Raw genomic sequence first — 20,760 nt, forward strand, 5'->3', positions numbered from 1 at the left:
TCAAGATTCTTCTGTATAATTTGTGATCAGAATGTTTAGTAATGGTAGCCAGACACCTACCCAGTTGTTCTGATCCCAATATTTAGTAATGGTAGCCAGACACCTATCCAGTTGTTCTGATCCCAATATTTAGTAATGGTAGCCAGACACCTATCCAGTTGTTCTGATCCCAATATTTAGTAATGGTAGCCAGACACCTATCCAGTTGTTCTGATCCCAATATTTAGTAATGGTAGCCAGACACCTATCCAGTTGTTCTGATCCCAATATTTAGTAATGGTAGCCAGACACCTATCCAGTTGTTCTGATCCCAATATTTAGTAATGGTAGCCAGACACCTATCCAGTTGTTCTGATCCCAATATTTAGTAATGGTAGCCAGACACCTATCCAGTTGTTCTGATCCCAATATTTAGTAATGGTAGCCAGACACCTATCCAGTTGTTCTGATCCCTGGCAAAGGTCACGGTGGTTCACAGAGGCACACGTTCTGCCTCTGTACAGCCAAGAACCTCATGGGATTTAGTTCTCTAGTTAAGAGGTTTAGCATCATGGCTTCATGGCATATCCATTGTCTTAAATATAGAGTTTTTGTTCTTCTTCTTCATCAGTTATGAAAGTGCTGAGATCTTAAAAACTTGGAAACAACAATCCAGCATTCCACAACTGCACTCCTATTATGCTGAGACAATAGAGGAAGAAAGAGAAAAAGAATTGGGAGTAAATGGAATGTGTGACTAATTGCCTCCATTGCTGCTTTTAAGAACCAATATACTAGTATTAGGGGATTGCTGGCATTCCACAGTCAATTTTTTGTTTTGTTTTTTTTTGGTTTTAAATCATTTTATTGGGGGCTCTTATAACATTCCATACATCAATTGTATCCAGCATATTTGTACATATGTTGCCATCATCATTTTCTAAACATTTAGTTTCTATTTGAGCCCTTAGTATCAGCTCCTCTTTTTTCCCCTCCCTCGCCCCCCTACCCTCTGACCCCTTGATAAATGATAAATTATTATTGGTTTTCATATCTTATATCAACCACTGTCTCCCCCCAAGGGGAGGGATGTTAATGTGTTGACCGTTGCATTCCTTTCCCTCCTCCGCCAATGCCCCTCTTCCCCCCCCCCTCACCTCCTTGCCCCATCTTCCCTTACTCTCGTGGTCTGACTACTCCCATTTCTGTATCTGAGGGATTTTTCTGACCTGGATTCCATGTGAACTGAGCTCTTATGTGTTCCTGTGTACATGCTCCAGTCTAACCAGGACTAAAAGTCAGGCCTGGGGTTATGACAGTGGGGACTGAGGAAGCCTCAAAAAGCTAGAGGAATATTTTGTGTTTCATCAGCACTATACTATGCATTGGTTGACTCACCCCTTCCTTGTGACCCTTCTGTGAGGGGATGTCCTATTTTCTACAGGTGGGTTTTAGGTCTTTGCTCCGATCCCCATCTTTCTCAAAAATATCTTTTTTTGTTGTTTTGGGTCAATCCACAGCCCTAATATAGTTTTCTAATAAGCATTATCATCTTTTCTGCCTGATGATTTGGCAAGTCTTTAATTATGTATTTAGTAATCGGTATCTGCCCCCTTATTATTACCTGTGTTATTCCTGACAGGATAAAAACAAGTTTGCTAATTGACAAGTATTAATATTTGGCCATAATTGTCTTTTTTCCAAAAGTACAGAAATACAGAAAAGTATAAAGGATAAAAAAGGTCACCAATAATCCTTCTGCCAAAATAACATGATTTACTTTATGATATAATTTTTTTCTGAACTTTTAATTTTTTATTTTCAGATCAATACTTAAATTTCCCCCAAAATATTGTTTTATTGAACTCTTATTTATTTTATTTTTAATTGGCAGTTTAAAAATTACCAGTAAATTTGAGCAGTAACACTAAAATGGACACCTCCTCCCGAGGGTATTTCTTCCTCCTGCTCTGTCGCATCAGGCAGAGTCACATACGCAAGGGAGCACCCAAGAGAAACAAGAATTGCACTAGACAGAACCACACTTTCTTATTACGCACCCCTCACTAGGCAAGTGTCTGGCAACTCTTTCTGAGTTAGTGCACCCAGTGGCATTGCCTGGGAAGATTCTCTCTGGTCACAGCGAATTTTTTCATAAAAGCAGTTTCTCTTGAATCTCATTGTTTGTGATGGCCAATTTAAGAGAACAGTGTGTGACTGTGAAGTCTTGTTTTCTGCTTGAGAAAAACGCGGCCGAAACTGTCGCGATGTTGAACACAGCTGACAAGGATAAGGACAGCACTGTGGGAAAATTCAAGTGTACAAATGATTTTCTTGTTTCCAAAAAGGTGAAATGTCGGTTGATGACAAACCTCGTTCTGGATATCTGTCAACTTCCCAAGCAGAGAAAAGGTGGACTTGTAGTACATTTAGAGTTCATTCTACCAGGTCAGGCTATCCATCAAACTTTTCAATTTAGAGTTCTTAAAAGATTGCGAATGAGTGTGAGACAAAAAAGGCCTGATCTGTGGCAGATGGGAGACTGGTTTTGCCACCACAACAATGCACCTGCTCATGCAGCCATCTCAGTGTGCTAGTTTTTAGCAAAAATCAGCACGCCTCTCTTGCCCCAGGCACCTGACTCACCTGACCTTGCGCCTTGCAACTTCTTTGTTTTCCCACTAGTGAGAAGAGGTGAAGGAAAAAAAGGGGGGGTGCTGTCAGCCATCCAAACAGATGAGTTTGAAAAATGTTTCCAAGAATGGAATCACAGATTTGACAAATGTATTAAACAAAATTTTTAATGAAAATTTGTTTTGTAATTAAATACATGACTTTGGGCGGGGGGTCCAGGTTTTTTAGGGTACCCCCTCATAGATGATGATACATATAAAGACTCTATACATGTAGTTGGAAGATGGAAGGTTTCCACTCTTTTCACTCCTGCAGTTTATAAGATAAGATGCAGAGTCACTGACACCAGAGACTCTATTTCCATTGCCAATAGAATTGCACATACCTGTAATTAACTGACCAATAAGTAACATCATGGTAAATGGATCAAAGATTGAAGTTCCCAAGGGTTTCAGCTGCTTGGATCCCATCAGTGCCCGTAGAAGCAGCAGTCAAGAGATCAAAGGATGCATTGCATTGTGTAAAAATGCTACATGAGACCTCTTTAGAGTGGTGAAAAGCAAGGAGTTTACTTTGAGAACTAAGATATGTCAAGCACAAGCTATGATATTTTCAATCATCACATATGCATGTGAAGTTGGACATTGATTAAGGAAGACTGAAAGAGAATCAATTCAGTTGAATTATGATGCTGGCATTGAATTATGATGCTGGAAAAGAATATTGAAAGTACAGTGAACTGCCAAAAGAATAAACAAATCTGTCTTGGAAGAAGTACAGCCAGAATGTCCTTTAGAAGCAAAGATAGTGAGACTTCCATCTCAGACGCCTCTGACATGTGACCGGGAAAAACTAGTCTCTGGAGAAGGAGACCGTGCTTGGTAACGTAGAGATGCAGTGAAAAAGAAAGCCCCTTCCCAAGATGTATTGACACCGTGGCTGCAACAGTGGGGTCCAGCAGGAACGCAATTGTTAGTGTGGCACAGAACTGAGCACTGTTTTCATTCTGTTATGCAAAGGGATGCTATGAATCAGTGCAACAAATTCAGTGAAACAATAAATAACCTTGATTGATGTTGCCTGGTAACTTGTCACCTCTCCAATTCTCAAGTGGGCACTAACAACTCTATAAGGAAACATTAGAATCCTATTCGATATTTGAGGCAAAATTTGAAACAATTACAAATGTTTTCACTTTATAAAGATAAAATGTGTGTGTGGTTTTTGTTTTGTTAGTTTTTATAGTGATTCAAAGGGAGAATTAATACTGTCCTTGAATGTTTGATTATAAGCAATGTTCCCATTTGGGAATGAAGCTGTTAACGATCCTAGACTGCTGTCAAGACCTTATTATTTAATTTGTGCTGTAGTAGTAATAGTAGTTCTTTTCCTTTTTCTGGATCACCACAATATATGTACATTTTAATACTTATATTTCAAAAACATTCACTTATATTCTTGGCAGATGGTACAATCGCCACTTTTGAATGTTCATTTTTTCATACAGAAATCAGATATTGCATAAGTTATATTAGTAACTATAGAAAAGAATTCGAATTGTGAAAAAGGACAAAAGGAATAATGAAGTTCTCAGAACTAAAAAAATGGCTACAGCACAATATAAACTTGTTTAAAACATCATGCTCAAGTCTATTTAAGATGAATAAGCAGACTAGCCTTCAGGAATATTTTGAATATCAGAAACTCTGATCTTGAGTGTGCTTCATTTATACTGCATTTTTCTGTGCAAGCAACCATCACAGAATTTTTGTCCTGCAAAGAGCATCCAGCCCCCCTTATCTACCCTCCATTATAGAGAGAGAAGACCAAGGTCTGGCCGACTAAAAGTCTTGCCCACCCAGTGTACACAGATCGGTGCTAAGACCAGAACCAACATCGCCTGTCTCCCAATCTGGTTCTTTCCATTACTCTATTCATCACAGTTGGTCCAACTGTAAGATGCTCTCGTATGCAAAACTTTAATGGTATTTATTCAAACTTTCTTTGGGTTTGGCTAGAATAATTGTTTCTGAAATAGCTCAACAGGGTTGGTGTCCTTTAGCGAGCATAATATCATGATATGCAGGTTCTATCATTTCAAATATTGAATATGTAATTTGGAGCAAATGACAAAATTTAGATGTTATTGGGAAGGACCAATGTCTGGCAACAGTAAGTTAGAAGTTCACACAGATGCCACTGAAAACAGCTAAAAGCTTTGGATATAATACAAACATATTTTTCTAATATTCTCTTAAGAGCTTGAGGGAAATAAGAAATTGTCAAACCAGGGAATAAGTAAAGTTTTGAACTATTAGAAGGTAAGTAAGTGGGACACTAAGTCCAGCCTTAACCCTTAGAACTTTTTGCTAGATGGGGAATTTTAACATTCTTTTTAAAGACTTCACAATTTTCATGAGAAAAAAATACAAAACATAATGTCCTCCCAAGGAGGAGGAGGTTCTAATAAAGACTACCTCATGTAGTTAGGGAGTTAAAACCTGTCATCCATAGGGGCTGAGAGAATTAGCTGGAAGTGGGATTATGTCACTCCCATCCGGAACACTACAAGGAAAATTACCTGCCTGCAGTTATAAAACAGTATATTTGGGGCCAGAATGTCTCCTGGGAACTCTAGCCGCAGGCAGCCTTCCCACCAGCTTGAAGTGTAAATTCAACCTACCTGGGTGGCCTAGTAATCCTTTAGCCAAGAGTTTAGTGTGAAATAGTTTGGTGTTATTCTTAGTGCCCTCAGGAGTCTGATACAAGCAAACTTAAATCCTTTCTAAAGAACCTACTTTCATTACCAATGCTCAAAATTTAAAAAAAGGGGTGTGTGTGGATCATTCAGGCATCCAAAGCCAATAGAAACAACAGGTGGGAGAATCAGACTCACAAAAACTTCCAATTTAATTCAGACCCTCAATATTAAATGCCCCAAACAAACCCACTGCCATTGAGTAGATTCTGCCTCCTAGTGGCCCCACAAAGGGTTTCTGAGGCTATCAATCTAGAGAGGGACAGAGGAGCTCTCCTTTCTCCTAAGGATGTCTGTGGTTTAAACCATCTCCCTTGGCCTTACAATACCACCAGGACTCCTTGTAGGCTGGAAAATGCAAAGGACAACCCGATTTATATCTATCTTTAGATCCCCAAAATTATATATATATATATATATATCTCCCAGAAATTAAACATGTAACATTTGGCACTAAAACTAAATAGATTTACAACAAAAAGAACAATATTAAACTGAAAGATTAAATTGGAAATATGGAGAAAATAATTTGAAAAGATAAGAGACCTTTAAGAAGAGAAAGCAATAAGTTCCAAAAGGTGATCAAAAACCAAATGAATGTGATAAGATGAGAATTTTGTAGAACTAATAAAAAATCAGTTGACAGAGTAGAACAGTGTTCTCAAACTAATTGAAAGGAAAAGGGGGAAAAACATTGCAATTGAGTAGATTTTAGCAACCCTCTACTGCTTATCTGAGGCTGTAAATCTTGAGAAGAACAGTTTCATCTTTCTGTTGTGGAGTAACTGGTGGTTTTGAACTGCGGGCCTTGGAGTTAGTGATCTAATGCTTATAATGCAATGTCACCAGGGCTCCTTAATATAAAAATAAATAATAGCTATTAGGTGCCATAGATTCCAAATAACATCAACCTTATATACAATAGTATGAATCACTGCTCTGTCTTGTACCATCCTCATAATTTTTCCTCAGACTCAGCTCCTTGTTGGAGCCACTGAGGGTCATTCTTTACACTGGCCTTTTCTCTGCTTTACCGAGCAGGATGATTTCCTTTCCAGTAAGCGGTCATTCCTGAAAATATAGCCAAAGTAGATGAGGCACAACCTCACCATCTTTGTCGAAGGTGTGCTCTACCTACAGGGTTGGTTCTGTCACTAAAAGGCAAAGTGGGAGAATGAATTCAAGGAGGAAATTATCAGATAGTTACATAAATATATATTTACTATTCTCCAGCAGCATAATGTCCTTATTGGCCTTTCTTATTGAGAAACATTGTAAAATATATTGGACAATCAAATCTTTAATAGTTTCAAAATGTTGATTACAAAAGTTGATACCAAAGAAAAGCTCAAAGTCACTGCCATTGAGTCCATTCTGATTCATAGACCCACACCTTGTAAACACATCAATCAAAGTGGGAGGAGGTTTGAGCATGCTTTTTATAAGTAACTAATAAAATAAACACATGAAAATTTAGTTTGAGAATAGCAGTTTTAGACTGCGCCAGTAATAAGCTTGATCTAAAGCTATTCTAAAGAGAATATGGCATTTAGCCATTCAGAATACTTGACCCTTTCCTGCATTTAGGAAAGTTTTAGGAAAAGTGGTCACATACTAATTCAGAAGTAAGCTAGAACATTGTCAGAGGATTGTTTTCAAAGCGATTACATTTTGTGACAAAACTTAGTTCTTGGGAATTACTAGCATTTGATTTCAAATAGTTGCTATAGATTTCCAAGCATATTAATGCTGTCATTTCATTACATAGAATAAAAATTGTAGTTTTAGGTGCTTCTATTTCAGGAAATGAGTTTCATAGTTATCCATGCAAAAACATTCTGGAAAATGAGGTGGCAGTAGAAAATTAACAAAAGGAGGAAATAGGTTTCCTGCTTCCAGTCTGGAGAATTTTAGCCTTCTCCCAAAAGTGCATGGTAGAACAATAGAAGACAAAAATGAAAGCTTATCTGAAATTGTGATTTGCTCATTGGTAAACCCAGGACAAAGTTGGAGATGACTCCTCAACCGTAAGGGATGCTTGACGTCAAGGCCTGGGCTGAGTACGTGGTGGAGTGGGCCGCCAAGGACCCCTATGGCTTCCTGACCACAGTGATTCTGGCCCTCACGCCACTGTTCCTCGCAAGTGCTGTGCTGTCCTGGAAATTGGCCAAGATGATCGAAGCCAGGGAAAAGGAGCAGAAGAAGAAGCAAAAACGCCAAGAAAATATTGCAAAAGCCAAGCGACTGAAGAAGGATTGAAGCAGAGGGGCTCTGCAGTCCGAGAGCGATCACCTGGGAAATGCGCCGCGGTGGAAGGCCCCACTAAGGTCTCCTCTTTAGGTTTTATGACAGTGTTATTTAGCAGACGGGATCTGACCAGCTTGAAGAACCCCGTCCTCAATACTGAATTCACATTTCATCTTGAGTCTAGAAGGTTGTTGGTGTCGGTTGGCAGTTACTACAAATTTGCATTTATTGTTAACAAAATTCTTGATAGCTGGCAGTTTTCCAGCATACGTACTGAAATGAAAACGCCTCAAAAACCTTTTGATGATGAACTATTCAAATAATGGCTTGAATGCAGGAGCCCTGCTTGGGACAAAGGAAATTGTGATTGTAAGAATGAAAATTGCCTTCTCTGGGACAAAAAGCATGTTTGGTTTAAGAAAGATATGGTACATTTAATCACATCTTTTACCATTATTGCTTATTTCTTTGAATAAAATTATTTCTGGCTTTCTCAAATCAAATGACGTTAATGAGTATTTTAATTTTATGTAGTAATGTTCTGATATTAATCTTAGGGAGAGTATTAACTATATCACACATTCTACACTTTTATGAACCTAATTTTACAAAGAGTTTTCCTATTATTTTAACTATGTAAACTATCACTGGCTATAACAATATGTATACTTATGAACGTTGCCACTTTCCTAGAGACAGTTTGCTGAGAAGAATAAAACAATGATATTTTTAAATGCCAAAAAGAGAGAGAAGAAAATAATAAAAAGCAGAAATGTATGAAAGAAAAAAATTGAAAGAAGTAGATTATAATAAGGAAAGTACTCAATATTATAACTTCTTACACACAGAAAATTTGATTTTATCATATTATGCATTTATCACCTGTTCTTTCTGAGCTGTCTTTCCAGACCAGAGAAAACAAAATCTAATTGCCAAGTACAAAGAATGCCCCAAGAGCAGTTTCTATTAGTAGTGTTACTTTTATTAGCTAGGAAGGAAGTTGCTTTTTAAAAAGGGAGGAGGGGCACTAGGAAGAAGTAAGTGGAAGGAGACAGACAGACAGTGCCTAATAAGATTCAGGGATTATTTATCTTCCTCAGATCAACCCTGAGAACTAGCAGGTAATTAAAGGGCCCAAGTTCCTTTTATTTTGTTTCTCTTGTCTCATAGAACAGAACATTCTCACTGACCACATAATGGGACCTTGCCCACGTCTTTGTCTATGTTTTTTTTAATCATTTTATTGGGGGCTCGTACAATTCTCATCACAATCCATATATCCATCCATTATGTCAAGCACATATGTACATTTGTTGCCATCATCATTCGCAATACATTTGCCTTCTACTTGAGCCCTTAATATTGGCTAATTTCCCCCTCCTCCTTCTTCCCCTCCCTGATGAACCCTTCATAATTCATAAATTATTATTTTGTCATATGTTACACTGTCCGACATCTCCCCCCATCCTCTTCTCCACTGTCCATCCCCCAGGGAGGAGGCTATGTGTAGATTCTTGTAATCAGTTCCGCTTTTCCACCCCACATTCCCTCCCCCCTCTAGGCATTGCCACTTTTCACCAATGGTCCTGAAGGGGTCATCTGTCCTGGATTCTCTGTGTTTCCAGTTCCTATCTGTACCAATGTACATCCTCTGGTCTAGCCAGATCTGTAAAGTAGAATTGGGATCTTAAATGTGTATGTTTTTATAGATGGGAAGAAGAAAGAGCAAATAGTAGACCAAAAGTTCCTTCATTATGGAGATGGCTCAAATGTTGAACAGACATATCACATTTGCCTGAACTTAGTCACATTATCAAACCTAGCTGTAAGAAAGGCTGAGAAATGTATTCTGTAGTTCATGGCCAAGATCATGGCTAAAAGTGGTGGAGTTGAGAGTCTGTAGGGTTGGTTCTGTCACTAAAAGGCAAGGGGGAGAATGAATTCAGGGAGAAAATTAGCAGATAGTTACATAATATAAATAATGTATTAGCAGTATTCCATTCATGCAGGGAAAGGTCTTAGCGGTGTTTTGAAGACAAATAAGATCTCGCTACAGAAGGAAGGGCAGAAAGTAGAGTATTGGCTGGAAGGGCCTGAAAGGTAGGAACCATAGATACTCATAGCCGTGTCTGCCCTCAGAAAGGTGACTCACAAAGGAGGAGCAAAACCCAAGTAGTTCCAATAGTAATGAATGAGATTTATTCTTGTTCAAATTCAATAGACATTTATCAGCTAAGGGGGACAGAGAATAGCAGTGAAGGAAATTCAAACGAATATTTTTGAGCATAAGTTCACAGTGTAATAAAGAACACAGAGAGAGCTTAGATAGCCTGAAAAGGAGCTCACGGAAGGAAAATATGTGTGAGAATGTGCTTGTGCCTGGCATGTTATTAAGTCATAGGGATTGATTGAAGAAAACAGAAATTTCCCCGATCATTAGGGAACTCACGCTCCGATTATTGTTGTTGTTATTCTTGCTTTTCTGGAAGGGGGTAGAAATAATAAACAAATAATTGACCCAGTAATTGCAAGTAATAAAAGCTATGAAAATAGAGAACCAGAACAGTGGAGCGGTGACTAGAGAGCCACTAGAGTGGGATGTACCAGAGGGGCTCAATGAAGAGACAGAACCCACAAAAAGTAATTTGAAGTGCATTAAAAATTTAACAGTTTTATTGATTAATGGTTTATCATACACATTTGATATGTTTTGAAGTATTTATGCACTTATGAAACCACCCCCACCATCCAGGTAATGAACATCACAGTCTTTGGAATTCCCTCTCATCTTCTAGCTACCTGTAAACGATTTTCTGTCATCATCAATTAATTTAATTTCATAGAGGTTTATTGAAATTAATTATATAGAGTATGTACCTTTCCAGTCATGATTTCTTCCTTCAGGCATAACTAATTTTGGGTATTTGTTCCAAATATTGTTAAGACAGTAGTTTATTTCTTTTTAAATTGTATTCCATTATTTAAATATAATGTAAGCTTTTATATAGCCATAAGCACTTTTTTTTTCTAGAAGTGAAATTACAAGGTCATGTGAACTGGTGCATTTTTTAACTTATAAAGAAATTTCCAAAATGATTGTACTATTTACCAATCTGTAAGTAGTATATGAACTATCTAGTTATTCTGTGCCCTCATTAATGCTTGGGTATGGTCACTCTTTATAATTATAGTCATTCTAATAGTGGGTTGTGTTACTTTGTGGTTATATTTTCATTTCCCTAATCATGTACTGATGTTGAGCATCCATCATTTTATTTGCTATTTTTTATATTCAAGCTTCTCTTCAAATCTTTTGCCATTGAACAGAGGCACCAATCCATTGTTCAGTAAAAACGTGTCCAAATCTTTGAACAGTGTTTCAAGAGACGAGTGAAATTTCACTCTGAAGGGAAGAGTAAGCAGTCGAGTAGTAGTTGGAAGTGTGGCCTGCAAGGTAAAATCCATAACTTATGCCTTAGCATATCTTAATTGACTGGTTCATCATAATACCATTGTAATATAGTATTCATCGTACATTTTTATATGCATATCTTTCTGAGATACACTCATGTGTTAGTCCAAGTAGACTAGAAAAACAAATCCATAGAAACTCATGTATATAAGAGAGAGTTTTATATAAAGGGTAATTGTACATTAAGAAAGCATCCCAACCTAGTCCAGTCCAAGCCCATAAGTCCATTATTAGCCCACATGTATGATTCCAATCTAGAAAATCCTCTTCAGACTCACAAAACACATGCAATGACACCAAATACAGGATACTCACAGGCCAGTGAGTAGAAAGTCTTTGGATCCAGTGACGTTGTAAGCATCTCAGCTCTGGCAGGGGTCTCTATATGGCTTCTCCGACTTCAGAGGTCATGTTGCATCAGGGTAGGTCCATGTGGCTTTTCCAGTTCCGGGCACTAGTGTAGTTCCATGTGTCTTGTCAGCTGAAATCTCTCCCAGGAAATGAGCAGAGAGAAAGTGGTGTCGCCTGCCTCCAAGGAGGAAATACAGGGTTTCCCAGAATTCTCAGGAGGATATGCCCACACAGAGGCCTCATTGGGTATATATTGATTGACAGGCCAGACTCCACCCCTTTACTCATAATCTTCTCAAATTGACACAATTATGTAACTACCACAACTCATCTTCAACAAGAAATCTCACAGTGATTTGATAAATTAGTAAAAGTTTCCTGAAAGATTAAAAATTATAGGCAAAATATTGTTGGTCAAGGCTTGATTTAGCTGGAGAGTCTGTTTCCGAGATAGATCATTCATGTAGCTGTTGATAAAAAAACACACACACACACAAAAACCCAGAAAGAAGCCAACTGCCTTTGAGTCAATTCTGACCCATAGCAACTCTATATGTCAAAGTAGAAAGGCAGTCTATAAAATTTTCAATAGATTTGATCTTGGAGAAGTATAAAGGGATTCAAAAAGTTTGTGGGGAAAATTCTTTATATTTTAATTCCATTTTTCAACGAACTTTTTGAAGCCCTGCCCTCATAGATCACCAATCTTTTCTTCTGAAGCTCTGCTCGATGGATTCAAACCACCAATGTATGGGTTAGTAGCCAAGGGCAAACCTTTTGCGCCAGCCAGAGCCCTTAGTTCTTCACCATGTGTGTCTCTGTACAACCCCTTTAGCATTTGCATGGAATGGTATCCTACTTTCCCTAGAGCAAGTAATCCCAGAATGAAAATCAGGAGAAAGTAGAAGTATCTTCACGTGCTTATTGCTTTCCTAAGTCACACATGACAGTAAGTCTAATCCACACGCAGGCACTCAAAGAGAGGACAACTAGCCTTCATCTTTTTAGTGTCTATAAAAAAATTGTGAACAGATTTTAAACTACTACAACTTATATACATTAAGAGCACAAGTTTTGAAGTCATAAAAATCTAGGTTTGAGTCTATATGACCTCAGATGGTCTTATAATTTTTAAGGTTTCTTGGTCACAGCTCTCTCCAATTTAAACCTTAGGATACTGGTCATAGCACACAAAATGAAACAAAGCTGTGATAGCCAGGCTTCAGGAAGGTGAGAAATCCCAGGAGCAACTTCAGGACCATGGAAACAGGAGCTCTTGAACTCTTCCAAGTGTCTACCATTAAACAACTTGTCCTTGCTTCTCTTTTTCAAGCTGCCTCTATCCGCTTAAGAAATGAACTTCTAAGACACAAAGTGCCTGATCATATGCCGGGCCACCCTTAAAGACAAGCGTTGTAACAGAAGAAGTGATCATAATATGCTAGGCAGACAAAAATGTATTTACAACACATGGCCTTTTTAGCTTCCGTTTCCTGGCCTAGAAAAGGGGCACACTCGTTTCTTCATTGTGAGACTTATGTGAGGAGTGGTGGAATTAGTCGTGATGACAGTAGTCGTTGCCGTGGTTTTGTGCTGACTAGTTGGTTCTGTGTTAGAAGGTGGCCTCTAAGTCTCGGACCTCAAGTGGTTCCTCTGATAGGTCAATGAAGATGGCCTCCCCTTTTTACTATGAATGGGATAGTGACATAGTCAAAGCCTCTATATAGCCAGAAGTGTGTGTTCTCGCTCCTCTGGAAGATGTGTGCTGTGCTCCACACCCAAAGCTGATGGCCCCTCACAAATGCTTGACTTCAAGGTCAGAGGTTAGTTTGCAATGATTTGAGATGGCCGGCTCTTCCGTTACATTCTCTCTACTTTCATCCTGGATGCGCCCAGGCTAGCATCCCTCCTCTGTGAACTCCTCCGGGTAGATTAGGACTAAAGGAGACGATGCGCCAGCACTGCGGCATAGTCAGCACATTTCTTTATTCCAGTAGAACGTCTGGCACCATGTCTTCTCTAGACGTGATTACAGTGATGACAACTATACTTCAGGAAAACGGAGCTCTTCTTTTTCCCATTGAAGGGGGAGAGACTCGTTAAAAACAAACAAATAAAAACCCTTAATTTTTCTAGTTGAATGTTTGTTTCTCAGCATCCTAGTCTTAGCTGAAAGAGGAAGGGAAGGAGTCATTTTTAAGATTATGTAGCTCCCAAAAGATATACTAGCTCAATGATAAATTATCATCCTAATGGGAATAGACCACTACTTATCCCAGAAAGCACTGTAAAAATAGGTGTTCTTGATTAAGTACAAGATATTCAATTGTGGTCATTTTTTAAATCTTGAAAATACTTGTGTTTTATACTAATAAGATATAAAAGTAAAAATAAGTCAAGTTGGTGGTAATATTTTTCCCTAATAAGTGTGATCTAGTCTTAGCTTTGATCTTTCTGTTCTTTTTTCTTTGTGATTTCAGTTTAAGATTACTTTTCCCTCCCTTTCACAAATGGATGTGTAATGTTACTGCTGTGTTCCACAGGGCGCACCTAACACAGCCCTGTCTACTTCTTTCACTCCCCTTCCTCATCTTTCCGTGGCTGCACACTGGAAATGGGCAAAGCCGTTCTTCCAGGATTTGTAAATCCCTTTGGGATTATTGAGAATGAATGGTGTTATATAAATGTCAGATTGTTTCATAACAGTTCTTAAAACAATGAGATAATGTCTGTTAAAGGATTTCAAGTTCCATGGAGAAATGCAGGTCATACAGACAAGCTATTTTTATGATGCTGTTTCTGTATATTTTTGCTATACAATTTGAAACTTTATTATTATATCCTTTAAGGATAAAAAGATTTTGTTTGAATGTGTATTTGTGTGTGTCCCGCTGACTATATAGAACAAAATAACTACATTTTGTTGCTTCATGTTGCCCTAGGGACCCAGTAAATTTGTCACCATAAATAAATAAGTACTGGTCAGAGTAAAATTATAAGTCTAAATCAGTTCTTTAGGATTAAACATAGTATTTCTCTAAAAAAAAAAACATAATAGTATCACCTCTGGCTGCTTTCATCTCTTTACTGAGACCTACAACCATAGTCAGACCTATATACAGGGGTACCCCTCCCCTAAAATGAAATAATGCACACCCCTACCCCCCACTATGTATTTAAATTTATTTTACAAAACAACTTTGTCTCCTTCAAAATACTCTCTATTACACTTAATACATTGTCAAATCTGCTATTTCATTCTTGGAAACATTTTTCAAACTCATCTATTTGGATGGCTGACACCACCTCCCTCATTTTTTTTCTTCACCTCTTCTACATTGTCAAATCTCTGTTCTTTCATGTCCCTCTTCATTCTTGGTGGGGGGAGGGGAGTCGCAGAGAGTGAGGTCAGGTGCTTGGGGCAAGAGAGGTGTCCTGTATTTTGCCAAGAACTGGCGCACTGAGATGGCTGCATAAGCAGGTGAATTGTGGTGGTGTGTTAGTCCAGGTAGACTAGAGAAACAAATCCATGGAGACTCATATGTGTATAAGAGAGTTTTATATAAAGGGTAATTGTACATTAAGAAACCATCCCAGTCCAAGCCCATAAATCATATGTTAGCCCGTATGTCTGATACCAGTCTATAAAGTCCTCTTCAGACACATGAAACACATGCCATGACACCGAATGCTCGACTGTCACAGCCCAGGGGTTAGAAAGTCTTTGGATCCAGTGACAGTGTAAGCATCTCAGCCTAGCAGGGATCTTCATGTGGCTTTCCACCTGAGGGCACTAGCATAGTTCCAGGTGTCTTGTCAGTAGAGCATCTCCAAGGGAGTGAGTCAAGAGAGAAGGGTGTATGATGCCCCCAAGGAGGAAATACAGGAGTTCCCAGAATTGTCAGAAGGCCATGTCCTTACAGAGGCCTCATTGACTGTGAACCTATTGACAGATTAGACTTCACCCCTTCACTCTTAATCCTCTCAAGTCCCAAATTGACACCAGATTATGTAACTAACATAGGTGGCAAAGCCAGGCCTCCATCTGCCAAAACACAGGCTTTTTTTGTTACACGCTGTTACACATCTTTTCAGAACCTCTCAATAGAAAGCCTGATTAAAAATCCTGACCTGTTAGCACCAACTCTAATGTACTATGAGTCAACATTTTCATCTGTTTGGGAAGTTGATAGAAATCCAGAACGAGGTTTGTATTCAATTGACATTTCACCTATTTTTAAATGATGAAACCACTCGTACACTTATGTTTTCCCCATAGTACTTATAAGCTGTGGTCAACATCACAACAGGTATTGGAGCATTTTCTCCAAGCAGGAGACAAAATTTCACAGCCGCAAGCTCTTCTCTTAAATCAGCCATCTCAAAAACCAAGGTCTGAGTGAAACTGCTTTTAACGAAAAAATTAACTGTGACCAGAGAGAACCTTGCTAGGTGACACCACTGAGTGTACCAACTAAGAGAAAGTTGCCAGATGATTGCCTAGTAGAAAAAAATCATACTATGAAAGCGTCACCCAGCTGATCGTGTGTGTGTGTGTGTGTGTGTGTGTGTGTGTGTGTGTATGTGTCTTTGAAAGTAGCTGTGGTGATCTAGTGGTTATGCATTGGCCTGTAATCTAGAAGGTCAGAAGTTCGAAACCACCACTTGCTTCCTAGGAGAAGATGAGGCTTTGTACTCTTATAAAGAGTTACAGGTTGGGAAACCCACGGGAGCAGTTCTACCATGTCTTATAAGGGTGGCAACGAGTCAGTATTGACTCAATGGCAATGGTGTTTTTTTTTAACGTTGAATAACTTTAAATTAATTTCTTGGCACAGATGAGTCAACATGCGTAGTGTTGCATCTGTTAATTGAAATATTTTGGTAAGTTTGCCATCAGTTCTTGGAGCTGTGTTTTTCCCCAATGCCCCAGTGAAGCTTGGACTGTTACCTTTAATCCCATCAATTTTTATCCTACGTGAGCTTCTGAAATGGTTGAACATCAATTGATTTTCTTTTTGGTATAGAGATTGCTTCCATCTTGTTTTGAAGCTTCCTACATGGCTTAGTTTTTTGCCCACAGAATCCTTCAAAGCTACGACTCAAGGCTCGAGCTATTTCTTCACTTTATTTCTTCACTTCGTTCAGCATGAGAAGTGCCAAGAAATTTGGAAGACATCTTGTAATTAGTAATTGCTACATTGAATCTTTGGTTTCCTTCGCTTTCTTTGTTCCTAATGGGAAGAAACAAGAATTCTGTCTTAGGTGGCTGCTCCCAAGCTTTGAAAACCCCAGATGTTACTCAACAAGCTAGAATCTAGAATACTTTCTTTGTGAATTGTGTTATGCCAATTGACTTAAATGTCCCGTAAGACTAATAACTCGATTCTGCTTCCTGTGCACGGGGAGCCTGGTGCCCGAGAAAAACCAGCAGCCTGAACACTTCGTAGCCTGCGCTCCCAGATGTGTGTTCTGCCCAAGACTCCTTGCACCTCTTCAGCCCAAAGCAAGGGCCAACCTGACATAAGCTCTTCCACGATTACCAAGAAGCTTGACTATGACCTGCAGACTATTGACAAAGCAGAAGCCACCCTCGCCAACTTTACGAAGTACCTCGCAGCCTTCCAAGGTTCCAGGAATGCACTGCGCCAGACCATGCAGGTGGAAGAGCAAGCCAGCAAACAGATCCACATGATATAGCCCCAGTGATGACTTCAAGTAAATCTTTAAATGATGGAAGTCTCCCAAAAACTTTTTGAAGCCCCCTTGTGTACCTATCACACAACTTTTGCCCGTTCAATTATTTACAGGTTTAAGCCTTGTTGACAGCAATTAAAAGAATATGTTTGCAAGAGTACCAGTCCATGATCCATGTGGTTTTTCCATCCCCACTACCCTCCACCCCCCACTTTCTGTATACTGACCCCAGTAACCACTAATCAACTTTGATATCTACAAAAAAAAGACTAATAACTCAGTCTCACAAGGCATTTGGACTTTGAACCATCTTGAATGTCTGGCAGTTCCTTATCAATGTACTGCTGTTAAGTGTTTTCAAATTATCTGCAGCAAAATTTTACTCGTGTGTGATACTAATGATATCATTAATTACAAGATGAATGGTCCACACAAACCAGTCTCCTCTATGCTGGCACCATAAGAACTAAGTGGTGCCCAGCTACTGCTAACAACTCTTCTGACATAATAGAAAATCTCAGTTAGAATGAAAGAAAAATACAGAGAATTGAAAGAAAATTCAAATTCCTAAAATTAAAACAAAATTTAAAAATAACACCTTTACTGGCAGAACCCCGAGCCTGTCACCTTAGATGTTCTTTTTACCTACAACTAAAGACACTCATGAAAGTCACCTTTTAGCCAAAGAGTAGATTGGCCTACAAAGTAAACAATATTATTCACAAACAATGTATTCCTTTGCCCAAGAGCAAAGTTGAGAAGGTAAGGAGACAAAGGGATATTGGAGGCGCAGAAACAGGGAATAGTGCAGAAATGGTAAGAATGCTGACACATTGCAGAGATAGTCAATATTACGGGACAAATTGTGTGTAAATTTTCTTTGTAAACTTTCACCTGGAACTTTCTGGGAGCGCTCCTGAAACGTGTTCAGCATCATAACGGCACTCGCAGATAAGTGGTGATTTCATATGACATGCAAACACGAAATGTAATTAGCAGAGAATCAGGTATAGAATCCCAAGACACATGTAAGAGAAAAACACGTCTAAAAATAGGCTTAAAATATTTTATGTTCAGTAGTCGAAGACCCAGGCCAGTGCACCCCATGTGTAACCACGACCCATCTGTCAGGGGAGTTAGGCATGTTGCTATGTTGGTCAACAGGTTTCAGTAGAGCTTCCAGCTAAGATGGACTAGAAAGAAAGGTCTTGGTGGTCTGTTTGCAAAGAGTGAATCACAAGAGTTGGATCCACAGTCTAACATGACGATGCTACATGTTTCCTTGAACCTGTGGTCTCCATGAATTACAGGTATTTAGATGACAGCTACCAACAGACTCAAATAAAGGACAGGAAATAACACAGAGTTAGTCCAAAGATTGTCTTTTCAGCTTTTTAACTTTCTTTTTTGAGCAGGGATTAGCTACCACTTTATATATGAGCAGTAGGCTCCCTTTTAGTTGATTTTACTGATCAATAGACATTCTTAAAAACTCTTCTCAAAGAATGGTGAGTTTTGCTATAAAATAGAAGTGGTATTTGAAAATTGAACTTTAATCTATTTGATTTGTTAACTATAGTAGTTTATAGAACTAATTAGATAATTTATAAAGTTATTACATAAAATAACATGTAAATATAACAAACGAGAGTATTTCAAACGGTTCATGGACACATTCCATTGTCTTTTGGTTCTCTGTTTCCATGGACTTTTTGAGACACCCTCGTATAAATAAAGTCCAGATATATGCATATTAGATTTATATGTATGTGTATGTATATATATTTTTTCCAATTCAGATTTAGCAAGTACAGTATTTATCGAAATTCAAATTCCAGTTCAATTTCATATTGTCCTTTGGACTTTATTAAAGTTCATTGTTCAATGATGGAAGGATGGCAAAAGTTTCATAACAGTTATATCATTTAGTAAATCTGGCAAATGTTCTGGTAAGATAGGGAAAAATCAAGAGAGATAATAGTGACATCACTAGTTCTGATATAGGTAAGTGTGCTTTACATTATTAAACTATCAAAACCAAAGACATGTCCCAAGACTATTAAGAGGCTATCCTGTTTATTGTCTTCATTCGGTACTATTCATTCGCCATCTGACTTCTCTGTGCCAAGTAGTTTCCAGTCTTCACATTTCTAATGTTCCCCTTGCCTTTCGCAGATTTCCTTGTCTATCCTTTTGGGAAAGGCTAATGTGCGCGTCTCTGTACTCCTCTCGGCCACGCACGTTCTGTTTACACAGTTCTCCGCTCTGTGTTCCTCAGAATAATGCGATCCCGGTTCTTTCCAAAGCTCACCCTCAGCCCCCTTCCCACCGTCTTCATAAGCCTACTGTTCTCTTGTTGTTTGCAAAATTCTGTCCATAATCACTGACTTTTTATCCTCTGCCATACACTTACTTGTTTCACCCCTAACTTTAAAAATTAATGCTGTAACATTTTTCTTCTTCAAGATTTCTTCCAAGTTCTGCCATTATCTCCTTAACAAGGGCTCTCATTGCTCCCCCGTAATTTTTTAACTCATTGTGGCAAAAAATAAAAATAATGAATATCCAGAAATGTATATTATTAGGTAATTAGAAGCTTGCTGTTTTCCAATTTACAAGTTTTCCTCCCTTGTGTAAATCTGTGGCACAAGGTTGAAAAGGAATTCCTCAGGGGAAACCTTCAGCAATGCCAGGGAAGAAGTCCTAATTTGTGCTTCCTTCCTAGAGCTGCCTCATAAATTGTCTTCTCAGAATCTTAATTTGTGTTGTTTGTTCTTTGTAAGCGGGGAATGCAGAACTAAGTGCAAAACAATGCATAATATATGGATATCAACACGCATATACAGAGAAACCAGGGCGCATTCAGTTGGTTTTGTAGAAGGGAAGGAAGGTGGGAAATGCCATGAGAGGGCTAGAGGAGACAGGAGCTCTTCCTTGACTTCCTTTTTCTATAATTTTGGCTTTTTGGAAACGGTCTACTTATTTTTAAAAATTAAATCAGCAAGCAGGTGGAAAAAATGAGTGCCAAAGGAAAGAGAAACTATATTTTACTGAGTAACATTCACCCACAGAAAATAAAGAGTAATTTCAAACACTGGGACACCATATTCTGACTATATTATCTTCATCTGGAAAAAGAAATAGGAACATAAACAAATCTTGAAACCTTCTAGCACAGCAGTTCTCAACCTGTGGGTCACGACACCTTTGGCGGTTGAAGGACCCTTTCACAGGGGTCACCCAATTCCTAACAGTAGCAAAATTACAGTTATGAAGTAGCAATGAAAATGTTATGGTTGGGGTAACCACAACATCAGGAGCTGTATGAAAGGGTCGCTGCATTACAAAGGTTGAGAACCGCTGCTCTAGTGCTTCTTTTATATAGTGAATCTGTACGTAACAGAACGAATGAAATACTGTCTGGGCCTGTGCCACCCTCCCACCCTTGTTATGTTGAACCCATTGATGCAACCACAGTGCCGATCCATCTCCTTGAGGGTCTTCTGATTTTTAGTTGATGGTATGTGCATAATGTCTATTTCCAGGGATGGGTCTCTCCTGATAACATTTCCACAGCATGCGTGACGACGTTTGGCTGTCTGTTCTTCCAGTGAACATTCTA

The 20,760-nt window shown here is 38.7% G+C and overlaps 2 protein-coding genes across 2 annotated transcripts in view; both read left to right on the top strand.

Annotated features, from left to right (window-relative positions):
• CWC27 (CWC27 spliceosome associated cyclophilin) overlaps positions 1–20,760 on the top strand; it is a 277,596-nt gene that overhangs the window by 164,715 nt on the left and 92,121 nt on the right. The gene's annotated exons all lie outside the window — the stretch shown is intronic.
• LOC142439016 (small integral membrane protein 15) lies at positions 7,406–8,037 on the top strand. The gene has a single exon (XM_075541082.1). It carries the CDS (start codon positions 7,406–7,408, stop codon positions 7,628–7,630), a length of 225 nt encoding a protein of 74 aa, XP_075397197.1. The 3' UTR covers positions 7,631–8,037.

This window comes from Tenrec ecaudatus, chromosome 2, assembly GCF_050624435.1.
Source record: "Tenrec ecaudatus isolate mTenEca1 chromosome 2, mTenEca1.hap1, whole genome shotgun sequence".
Classification (NCBI taxonomy): Eukaryota; Metazoa; Chordata; class Mammalia; order Afrosoricida; family Tenrecidae; genus Tenrec; species Tenrec ecaudatus.

Bases quoted from the DNA above. Each gene is read 5' to 3' on its own strand.
- LOC142439016 (XM_075541082.1), top strand. From the start codon at position 7,406: ATGCTTGACGTCAAGGCCTGGGCTGAGTACGTGGTGGAGTGGGCCGCC.